Source organism: Triticum aestivum, chromosome 4B, assembly GCF_018294505.1.
Source record: "Triticum aestivum cultivar Chinese Spring chromosome 4B, IWGSC CS RefSeq v2.1, whole genome shotgun sequence".
NCBI classification, from domain to species: Eukaryota; Viridiplantae; Streptophyta; class Magnoliopsida; order Poales; family Poaceae; genus Triticum; species Triticum aestivum.
The window spans coordinates 527,139,020-527,151,102 of NC_057804.1; the positions used below are offsets into that span (position 1 = coordinate 527,139,020).

Genomic DNA, 12,083 nt, shown 5'->3' on the forward strand with positions numbered 1-12,083 from the left:
GCACCATATGACTCAACAGTCTGCGGCCCTAGCTGCTCAAGACAATTGGGTATGCATGCAGCACCGCATGACTCAACAGTCTGCAGCCCTAGCTGCACTGTTGCACCAACTCATCCGAGGTCACCCACCCGACGTCAAGCCAAGGCATGGCAAAATATATATTTCTATGTTTTTTTTAATTTGAACTTAAGTTTAAAATGTGCGGCCAAAACTTTTATGTGGACAGTTTTGAGTTTTTTCATAATGTTTAATTAAGTTTATGCGCGGCCAGGTTTTTTCCAAACAAGTTTAGATGCGGCGGGCGGTTGGGTTGCACCAGTAAGGGGACATCCAAAACCGGCGGCCGTCCGTTTTCCGACCAAACCATTTGGGGTCTAGTGTTGGAGTTGGCCTTAGTTAGAGAAGATGAGAAAATTGATGTGCAACAAGGAGGTGGGTTGCACGGTTCTTTCAGACAGTCAAATGAAAGGGTTCATTGGTTTGAGCAGGGTCAGAAACTGGATATTCACTGATAAGGTTGAGATGTGCATTCGATTCCAGTCCCCTCATAATATAAAATCACACCAAACTTCCTGCAGCTAGGCAGTTCAACGACAGTATACACAACAAGTCCAAAGCAGATGACATGGAATACATGCTAACGGTACAGGGACGACATCATAGATGATGGTGCACAAAAGTTCAACTTCTCAAAGAGGACTGGAAATGAAAACCGGCAGTTCTGACAATGCCCCCAGCATATATTGCTATGCTGTCTTCGCCATGTTGTCAGGTCCCTGAGTGGAGACATGAATAATGAGATTAATGGCCAAAGAATATTAACTAAACCATAAAGAACGGCTATGCCTTTGCTGGTTAGTTCAAGTTCTGGAAATAGTGCAACAACATCAAAAGAGCTACTCCCTCCGTTCCGATTTACTCGTCGTGGTTTTAGTTCAAATTTAAACTAAAACCACGACGAGTAAATCGGAACGGAGGGAGTATGAAGGAAACAAACAGCTCATCAATTGGATTTTTCGTCTTTTGGCAATTAGGCATGTACTCCCTCCGTTCCGAAATATAGGTCTTTGTAGATATTCTAATGTGGACTACATACAGAGCAAAATGAGTGAATATACATTCTAAAATGCATCTACATACATCCATATGTGGTCCATAGTGAAATCTCTATAAAGACTTATATTTAGGAAAGGAGGGAGTACATGATAGAAAAAAAACTGAGCATAATCCTAAAAGGAGCAACGGTAGGGTGGCAGAAATTATGAAATAACACATGCTGGGAGCATATACTTTCATTTCTAATAATGCATCCTTCTTCGCTATACTTCAAATGAGAAGTACCAAGAGTTCAAAAGCATTGGTAGTCATCTATCATAAATGACACGAGTGCTTAAATCATCATGAACAACAGCAGCAAAGCCTTTCAGTCAGTCCCAAAACAAGTTGGGCTGCAGTGTTGACATATCCAAAAGTCCCAACCAGGAGAGTACAGAGAGAACGCGTGAACATGCCCGCGACGGGCGACCCCGCGGTGCCGACGCCGGGCTGATCTCCTTCCTCCGGCCTCCCCTGCCTCCGGCGGCCCCGGATCCGGAAGCTCCGCCCCGTCCGCTCGCCGCCCATCCGAGCTTTGCTCCTCGCCGTGCTCGGGTAGCCCGTGAGGAAGCTGTAGGATCCCGCGTCCGCGACGGGCCCCATGTCCGCGGCGGCTGCGCCGTCATCGTCGGCCGCTCCAGCCCAGCCGCTCACCGCCCCTGCTCTGGCCGCCGCACTCGCCGCGGCCTTCCTCGCCGGCCGCAAGGCTGGACCGGCCGTGCAGGGGCGCCTCGTCTCCGCGCCGACCAGCCAACCTCCGCCGCCTGCCGAGAGGATGAGCTCTCGCGACCCTGACCCCGCGCCCCTTCTCCAGCCCCCGCTGGCGGCGGCCACCTCGGTCCCACCGGCCACCCTGCCAGCGCCTCCGACCCCTCGCCCGCGGCCACTGCCTCTAGTCTGTCGGCTCCGGGTGGAGAACGGCGCGCTCTCCCCGAAGGCTGCAGCGGCTTCCACTCCGGCTGCACTGATGAGCTCTCTGGCTCAGCCGCCCGCCGCCCCCGCCAGCCTTGCCGGCGCCGCCTTCGACCGGCTGCTGAAGCCACCGGCGACGAGCCCCATCGGCACCCCACCGCTCGATCCGGATCAGGCGGATCTGGGTCCCGTCTCTCGGCCGGCTCCGGCTGTGCTCAGCTCGAGGCATGTCCCCCGTTGCTCCTTCATCGACGGCGAGGGGGGAGTGGTGGCTTCTCTGGACGCAGTACCTACCGCTTCAGCTCCGCAAGCCGTTGTTGCAAGCGACGGGCTCGTCGTGCCTCCGGTGCGCCCGAGCCGTGGAGACTGGCGAGGATGTTTCGACCGGGTGGTGGCGTCGACAGTTCCTGTGGCTCCATGCGAGAATGCGTTGGGGGGCTGGCAGCTCATCTCGAGAGAGCGCCGCTCGGCTCCTGCTGCTTTCCATTGCCCTGTTGTTAATGTGCGACGTCCCCCTCCGGCGTGGCTGAGAGACAGGTGTTTCCGATGCTTGTGTCGAGGTCATCGGGCATACTCCTGTAGGGATCCAATTCGATGCACGGATTGTCTTCGATCCGGCCACATCGCCCGCTTCTGCCGTGCTAAGAAGCATGTTCTCCAAGCTTCGTCGCTCCAATGTCCTACTCCATCACCTGCATCCACCAGTGACATCTCCAAGACAAATGTGCAGTTCCAGTCTATCTCGACTGAGCAAGTCGGGTTGGTGGAGGAGACAGAGCTGCTTCGCATTGAGCTTTATGACTGCCTTGCGCAAGTGGGGAGTGTTTTGGGGAGGGCGAAGGCCGCTCTCGCCAAACTAGAGGTGGTGCCGGATGTGTCTTTGCTGCCTGAGCATCAGATTGGGCTTGTGCCAGATGTGTCCCTACTACCTGAGATCCAAGTTAGTTTTGCCGATGGGGAAGCATGCATGTATGGAGATCTCTCCCCTCGTGCTACATCCTGTCGGTTGCCGTTGCCTGTCGTGCCAATTGCTTCTTGGGGTGAAGCTGTTGTCAAGGTCGTGGCTCCGATGCTGCAGATTATGCCTGAGCTGCAGAAGATTTGTGGGGAGCCTACTTCGCCTATTCGATGGTGCTTCCTAAGGAGATGGGGTCGCTTGTAGGGTGCTTAGTGTTGCCAACTGCGACCTCACCATCGTCGATGGAGCCCATTCAGCCGCTCGACTTTATGGACAGTGGAGGTTTGGATGCTGCTATTGCTCTCTCACCTGAGGTTATTGGCCAGGTGGCGTCTGTGGGTGCCGAGGATGATGAGGTCGGTCCTTTGGCACCTAATCCTGAGGAGCTGAAACCCATCCGGTCGCCCATCTTTGACTGTGATGCTATGTTGGCACGTATTGACGAGGTGGTCTTTGTGAAAAAGCTTGGCCGCTTGCTCGCCTCCTTGGATGCAACTTGTCCTGGGTCTGGCAAGGCGGTTGCTTGCCTCCTAGTGGAAGAGGGTTCTACGGGCAAAGTAAAGAAGGTGAAGAAGGCTCTCAGGGCCATAGGCAAGAAGAGTGGCGCCATTGGTAAAGCGTCAGCGGCTGTTTGATGGAAGATACTCAGTCCCGCCATCCTCCATCTCCGTCTGGCATCTTCGTGGATTTGGTGACGTCCGATGTATTCAACCTTGGTTCCGTTGGGAGTCTCTTTGAGACATCGAAGTGTGAGGGTCTGTTTTGTTACATGTTATGCCTGTTTGTCGGGTTGACCGTGGGGTCATGGAGTTTGTTCTTTAGTGAGTAGTCTGCATGTGGTCTATATGTATTGGTTTTCGCCCGGTTTTCCGTTAATTAACTGGGCAATTCTCTTCTTCTTAATTAATCGATGAGGCAAAGCTTTTGCCTCCGTTTCGAAAAAAAAACAAGTTGGGGAAATTTGGAAACTATTGCCCTTACACTTGATAATATGTCAATACCATGCTAATCCACAACGTGATAGGAAAGAACAAATGCAAAAATTTAGATCCAGGCACTAGGTTGATCAACTAAATATTCATTGACCATGCAGAAAACATGCAACTGTGCAGATTGTAAGAATATACTACATATAAATCACTGAGGATACTACCGAGAATTGAGATTAAACATTACCTAAATCAAATCAAATTTATCTATATACCTAAGGGGACACTCAAACCAACTGACGCCTAGCAGGTACAACGTATTTCACCCTTCCCTTGCCATCCTCTCTCTTGGCCAAACTAGCATCCTCTCTTTTGGTCGAACAACCAACAGGCATTCTTGTACCATTCAATTTTGCTAGAATAGGAGGATTGTCAGGGCACTGAAGGAGAAAAATAACACTTCAGTAACATTACTAACCATAACAAATGCAAACTGCACAAGATATAACATTATACCTCGTACATACTTCTTACTGTAGCCTCCTCATACGCGAGCCTATCCTCCTCATCCTGGATGTATGCAGGTACATCCGGGCCAGGGGTATCCCGCCGTGGATCAAAACCAGAACATGGTGAGTACCGATAAGAGTGGCCACCTTTGTATTTATCAACATCAACAGGATGCTTCAAATCAACATTTCCGTATCTCATGCAACCATAGCATTGGCCTTAGGCAACAAAAAAAAAAGTGTAGGCAGTCACTACATATGGCTGAGCATGAAACTAGCTTAGATATTTATAAACTGTAGGAAAGCTCGAGAACAGTGGATGAGATGAAGGGAAATATGACACAAGGGGCAACCAAACTGTATGAACAGAGCATAATCTGAAGTGGAAGAAAATACCATTGTCATTAGGTTCAACCATGCAGAAACAACTGAGCACATATTGTACATCTTCGCCTTTTATTCGTGTGACTTCAGCAAAGAACACATTATCGACGCCACTCTGAAAACCATCATCTCCTTTCGTTTTTGTAGTCAAATTGATATGATAGAACATGTTGACAAGGCGGCCCTCCCTCTCATAAATTTCTCGGAAGCTCACAACATCATCAAGTTCATATGCAAGATCCTGAAAAGAGGGCATGGATTGAATCAGCAATTAGTACATGAATATGAGACAGTTAAGACAACCCTGGTAGCATGACAGAGATTGAGAGCAGGGAGGAGGGAGAGAGAGCAAACCCCAAAAAGAAGGTGATCTTCATTGTACTTGTCCAGTAAAGCTTGAGCCAATAGGCTGACAGTCTCAAGCTTTGGATTGCTTTTGGAGGACATCTTTCTTGTGCCATCAGGCCAGTAAAGGGATGCCGTATCGCAATCTCCGCCTGCGGAAGCCCATTTGTGTGCCTATTTCAGGTCAGAGCATTCTGTATGTTAGTAGGTTGTAAATTCTGTTATGATGGAAACCCAAAATCCATGACAAAGTTGAGAAAACTCACATTATTGGAGCACGCAGGTGATCAAGATGGCGATCGATAGCATCCTCAGCTTCCTGCAAGCTCTGGAATGGCCCACCCAGGCGAGGATACGTGTGGAAAGAACCCCCATGATCTAGTCTGATGAAAAACTGTATAGGCCAACCTTCAAAAAAACAAGCCAAAATATGCTGAGACGATTGCGTTGGAATTGGCACGATGTCATGAGTTGCCGCCTCTGGCTGTGTGGAGTAAGAGGAAGTGTTGGTGTTCTTTGGCTCCAGCAGCGGTGTTTTCACTGGCCTAGACACATCATGAGAAGGGTACTCACACCTGAAGTGGAAAATGGTCAGACGGTTAGTAGACAACCAACTTTTAATCTGAAATAATTTAACAAGATGCACATACCAGGGAGGCAGTGATGGATTGCGGGAAGACCAGATTTCCTCCAGCAAATGGGACGTTTCAGGGTCAGGAAAAGGCATTTTTACAAATGCTGCATGCTCACATCTGAAGTGGAACACATGCTCAATGAGTTGAAGAATAACTTAATCTATCACGGGAGATGCATAATACATGAAGTTGAATCGACAATAGAGCACCGAGAGAAAGAAAAAAAAAGAATCGTTTTCTCTTCAGTATTTATCTATATACTGCTACCTCCCAGTATTCCTAGCATGTATAAATCCCGCGTAGGGCCATGTTACTCGAGAGACAGTCAAGGCGCGATAAAGTTCATACTGTGGAGGTTGCGGCTGATCGTAGGGCCTGGTCTGGATGTCGGAGCGGGTGACTTCCATGCGTACATCTGCTACGCGTTGAGATATCTCATCGACGTCCGTCAAGAGTTCTCCATCCCCGTCAGGGTAGACACCGGTACCGGAAGACGGGATGTCGGAGAGGGCAGATTTCCTATATACATCTGCTACGCGTCGAGGTATCCCATCAACATCGGTGAAGAGTTCGCCGGCCCCGTCGACATAGGCACGGATTTCTCGGCCGTCGGGAAGACTTATCCTAAAAGTGGGGCGAGGTCTGCCTGGAGGGTAGGGGATGGGTTTGGGTTGTGGAGGCTGCAGCTGACGGTGGAGGGGAGCGGAGGGGGTTGGATTGTGGAGGCCGCATCTGATGGTTGAGTGGAGGGGATTGGAGGGGATTGGGTTGTGGTGGCCGCATCTGATGGTCGAGCGGGTCGTGGTCGAGCGGGTCGTGGATGCCGCCCCTTGTGGCGAGCTCGACGGGCGAGATCCTCACGGCGACGCTCGTTCTCCTGACGAGCTGCGGCCATCATACGGTGCAAGGTGTCGATCCAGATTTCTTGGAAAAGTCGTGGTGGCCGGCCCTCGGATCCGCCGGTGACAAGATTCCCATCATCGTCAGTGTAGACATCGATTGTTTCGTCATTGGGAAGAACTACGGAATGGTAATGGTCGCCGGGGCGGCGAATGGGCAGCATGGGGGGCGGCCGGGAGGGACTAGGGTTTGGAGATTTGCTGTGGGGAAAGAAGAAGATGGGCGAGGGGAAAAAGAAAGAAAGCTTTCCTGGCGAGACGAGAGGAGAGAAGGTTTTTCGTTTTATGTGATTAAGTTTTTTTTAGGGGTTTTTATGTTTTTTTTTGGAGTAACTTTGAGGGGGGTTTATGTGATTAAGTGCAAGGGGAAAGAAGCGCTATCCACTGGGCTTGGCAGCCCATCATAAGTCCAGTCCAAGTAAAGAACACCACTCCCCTAAAAAACTAAATGATAAATATTATATGTGTGCACGAAGCACTTCCGGCTCTGACATAAAAAAAAGTCCTCGCCAGTCCCAAGAGCACGACGTGGCCGTCGTCACGGAGGAGGGAGCTGGCGAGCTGCAGAAAGAGGCCGAGCGCATCGGCGAACGCTGCCTGGAGGACGTCGAGCGGGTCGAGGGAGACCGGGTGGGCACGGAAGAAGCGGACGGTGTGAAAGGAGATGTCGAGCACGTTGCAGTCGGCGTCGAGGCCGGAGAGCGACAGAGACGACGCACGAGGCTGCAGCGTCGGGGGAAGCCTGGCGCTGTCCAGGACTCGCAGGTGCAGCTACGGCGGTGGCGGGGGCGGAGGCGCCAGTGTCTCCATACGAAGGACTGTGCGTGCGGGTGGCACCCAGCGGGAAGGATAGCCCGCGCTGTCACGACAGCAGGTGATGGGAGGGAAGGACGGAAAGAGCTCGCTCGTGGCAAATTTGCAAAACCCCCTCGAGTCTATGTAGCCAAATTTGTATTAGAGATCGTAGGTGAACCCTCTTGACAAGTTTAAGGACCGTATTTCAGATATATAAGCTACAGGGACGAAAGTAGGTTCCAACTCAACTTCAGGGACTATGGGTGAATTTTTTCTTTTTTTATGTGATGAATTTTTTAGCGGTTTTTTATGTGATAAATTTTTTCTGAGAGGTAAATCAATTTTTTATTCAGCAAATACCTCAGATTGTGGGATACAAGTCTGATCATGGGATCAGCCAAACCAGATGTGACCAAACCTAAAGAAAGAAAAAACTTGGCTAAACTACGTCCAGCCGACCCCAGTCGACGACGAAGAATAGATAGGGTAGTATAGGATATATTTTTTGCATGCTTTGTATGGATTTAGGTGTTGAAATATGAGAAACTCAGATGCAGACCGCCTAATTTGAGACGTGGCCGGTCAGTGTCCGCGGACGCATCCGGACGTGTTTGAGGAGCCGGATTTGCAAAGTCCAACCAAGGCATGTTTAGTTTTTTGTCCAAAACATAGTTTCGAAGAAAAATTTGATCGTCTCTAGATAAAGAAATTCATGAGATCGAGAGAGACGTACCGGGTAGGCGACGACATGTTGGCGTTCACCGCGACGTTCAAGATCGATCACCGGCGGTCACGCACACAGATTAATTTAACCTGAGGCTAAATGTGTTTGCTCCGTGGCCGTGCCAAGGTATCACATCCGTTATAACTTGTAGAAAAAGAACAGTACATCCATGACTCTGACTTGAACTCGGAAACGTTCTGTCACACGAATAGAACTAGGAAACGATACGAAACGGTCAACTCGCACCCTGCGCTTTATAACTCGCTCGCAGAAGAAGAGCAGTTCGTTCATCCGACTCCGACTTGAACTTGGAAACCATCTGCCACACGTATAGAACTTGGGAACGATACGATTGTTTTTTTTCCTTTTTTTAGAACAACGATACGCAAATCAGGCGGTCGACTCGCATCGTGCGCCTTATCGCCCCAGCGACCTCTTTTCTTTTCTGGTCCTGCTTGTCCGTCTCGGGGTGGAACCGAGAGCAACTCTAGCAGACCCCGCAAAAAGCTCCGACCCGTAAAATAACCGTTAAAATGCGGGTCGGTGTGAAAAATCCCGCCCGAACAGACCCCGCAAACGCGGCAGGCCCGTAAATTTTTTTGAGGGGCGCGACAAAATCTCGGCCCCAAACCGTGAATACGTGGGTTTCCGCCTCACCCCTACGGTGCCCGTATCGCAGTGAAGCGGTTGGCGGGAGGGACATTTCAGCCCGCACCCTTTCCCCACCTCCTTTCGCCGCTGCCCGCCATTGGTTCCGCCCATCCGGCGCCAGCAATTCCGGCCAAATCTACGGGCGGAATCGCGTCGCAGGGGCGTCCCCCACCCTCCACCACCGTTACGCTGTACCGCCCCCTCGGATCCAGCGAGAAGTTTCGCTCCTCGTCGTTGCCGCCGCCGGGGATTGACCGCCCTGGAGCCACCCCTCGTCGCCGCTCGGGATCACCCGCCCCACGAGCCGCTGGTTGGTGTTTGCTTGTGCTTTGTGCCGAGCGCTATGCATAGTTGGTTGACGCGGCATGTGATTCTTGTTCATGTAGATGGAATTGAGCCCGTGCGAGAAGTTTTTGCTCTCCTATTCGTCCCATTTAGACGACTCGGATGTTGAGACGCTTCTTGCAAACTTTCGGCAGCAGACGTTGGTGATGGCTCCTGCCGTGAAGGAGCATGAAGACGAGAACCTAAAGAGGCAGGAGGATCGACCGTCGGGCGTCTTTGCATTCCTAGGAATCGCCATCTTGGGAACAAGATGTTGATGCAAGACTACTTGCGGAGAATCCAACATATCTGCCGCACCTCTTCTGGAGAAGGTACCGAATGCGCCGATCCCTCTTTGTGAAAATTGTTCAAGCTTGCGAGGCAAATTGTCAGTATTTTACTCAAAGAAGAAATGCTGCGGGTTTGAAGGGATTTAGTGCATATCAAAAAAATCTCGGCAGCTATGCGGGTGATTGCATATGGCGTTCCGGCTGACTATGCCGATGAGTACCTTCGCATTGGTGAAGATACCACAATTGAGTCAGTGCATAGATTTGCCAAAGTGATCATCCGTGTCTTTGGTCCTGAATATCTTCAGGCACCCAACGAGGATGACACAAAGAAATTGATGGCATCTAATTGTTGGGGAACGCGGTAATTTCAAAAAAATTCCTACGACCATGCAAGATCTATCTCTAGGTGATGCATAGGAACGAGAGGGGAGAGTGTTGTCTACGTACCCTCGTAGACCAAAAGCGGATGCGTTATGACAACGTGGTTGATGTAGTCGTACGTCTTCACGATTCGACTGATCCTAGCACCGAAGGTACATCACCTCCGCGATCTGCACACGTTCAACTCGGTGACGTCCCATGAACTCTAGATCTAGCTGAGGTCGAGGGAGAGTTTCGCCAGCACGTTGGCGTGGTGACGGTGATGATGAAGTTACCGACGCAGGGCTTCTCCTAAGCACTACGACGATATGACCGAGGTGTGTAACTGTGGAGGGGGGCACCGCACACGGCTAAAACAATTGACAACTTGTGTGTCTAAGGGGTGCCCCCTCCCCCATATATAAAGGAGTGGAGGAGGGGAAGGGTCGGCCCTCTTTGGCGCGCCCAAGGGGGGAGTCTGTTAGGGCATTATTTTCCCTGGTTTGTTTTGGTGATTGATGACAATACTTTTGCAGACTAATCGTGTGCATTAAGCTTTTCAGATTATCTAATATAGGGGCACTATGCGATTGTTACCCCTCGAGGACTTCACTTTAGACGGATTATTTTCCCTTGTTTCTTTTCGGTGGAATTGAGTTGTAGGGATAACCGTACTATCAAGAGAGGATCCATTTTGGAAGAGTATGGATGGAATCATCACGTTCACACTCCCCTTGCACCCTCGTCTTCTTCCTGCTTCTTTGGAGTATCTGTGTTGTGCAAAACAAGGGGTGCTCGGTGCTAAGCGGTAGTACCGCAGTCAGGGCGGTAGTACCGCTTGTTAGTGCCGCTGTTACTATCGCCCCTGGTGTGGTCTTGATTTTTCGTGTCAGGTTTCGTAAAGGACCACGCAGGGGAGCGGTAGTAGGGATAGCAGTAGGGCATGGTAGTACTGCTTATTAGTGGTAGTACCGCTCCTACGTCCGCTCCAACTGCCGCTCAGCTCGCTGCCCTCCTCTATTTTCCAGCAGCTGTAGGGAGCGGCAGTACCGCCCTAGTGCGTGTACTTCTTATCCCTCAGCCCTGGTTTCCCTATGCCTGCTTGCCACAGCGGTAGTACCGTTGTGACAGCGGTACTACCGCTCCGGCAACGGTAGTACCGCCCAGATGCGGGTTGCGGGCTGCATAACGGTTGGATGTGTCCCCCCACTATATAAAGGGGTCTTCTTCTCCAAGAAGACTTACCTCTTCCATCCCCAAGCCCCACTTTCTCCCAATCTCTCTCCCTAGCCAATCAAACTTGTTGATTTTCTAGAGATTGGTTGAGAAGGCCCCGATCTACACTTCCACCAAGAGAAATTTGATTCCCCCTACTAATCCCTTGCGGATCTTGTTACTCTTTGGTGTTTGAGCACCCTAGACGGTTGAGGTCACCGCGGAGCCATATTCCATTGTGATGAAGCTTCGTGGTGTCGCTGGGAACCTCCAATTAAGTTGTGGAGATTGCCCCAAACCTTGTTTGTAAAGGTTCGGTCGCCGCCTCCAAGGGCACCAATAGTGGGATCACAACATCTCGCATTGTGTGAGGGCGTGAGGAGAATACGGTGGCCCTAGTGGCTTCTTTGGGAGCATTGTGCCTCCACACCGCTCCAACAGAGACGTACTTCCCCTTAAAGGGAAGGAACTTCGGTAACACATCCTCGTCTTCACCGGCTCCACTCTTGGTTATCTCGTACCTTTACTTGTGCAAGCTTATATTGTGTTGCATCTCTTGTTTGCTTGTGTGCTTGTTGTTGTTGCATCATATAGGTTGCTCACCTAGTTGCATATCTAGACAACCTACTTTGATGCAAAGTTTAAATTGGTAAAGAAAAGCTAAAAATTGTTAGTTGTCTATTCACCCCCCTCTAGTCAACTATATCGATCCTTTCAATTGGTATCAGAGCCTCGTCTCTTTATTAAGGACTTTGTCGTCCGAAGAGTATGGTTGACACCGTAGACGGTGAGGAGGAGCACCTCAGTGTGATTCCGTCCTCGTCTATGGCCGATGGGGCATCCCCGATCTCACGTGAGGAATTCAATGTGGCTTTGGACACATTGAAAACCTCCATGACGACCGAGGTCAAAGGCATGTTCAAAGAGTTCCTTGGTGGTCTTAAATTATCCACCGCACCCTTGGAAGTGGTTGCTCCCACTAACAAGGTGGCGGATGCCAACTCCGATAAGGGGGAAGCTTCTAGCGAAAAGGTTCCTTTGCCTAGTGGTAAAAG

The 12,083-nt window shown here is 50.6% G+C and overlaps 1 protein-coding gene across 1 annotated transcript; it reads right to left on the reverse strand.

The window, feature by feature from the left end:
• Positions 1–504: 504 nt before the first annotated feature.
• Positions 505–6,924, reverse strand: LOC123090188 (uncharacterized). The gene is made up of 8 exons (XM_044511600.1): positions 6,116–6,924; positions 5,783–5,884; positions 5,399–5,707; positions 5,105–5,306; positions 4,800–5,028; positions 4,411–4,622; positions 4,142–4,334; positions 505–776 (listed from the first exon to the last, which is right to left on the reverse strand). The coding sequence occupies exons 1-7, from the start codon at positions 6,172–6,174 to the stop codon at positions 4,182–4,184; spliced, it is 1,266 nt and encodes a 421-aa protein (XP_044367535.1). The 5' UTR covers positions 6,175–6,924; the 3' UTR covers positions 505–776; positions 4,142–4,181.
• Positions 6,925–12,083: the final 5,159 nt, after the last annotated feature.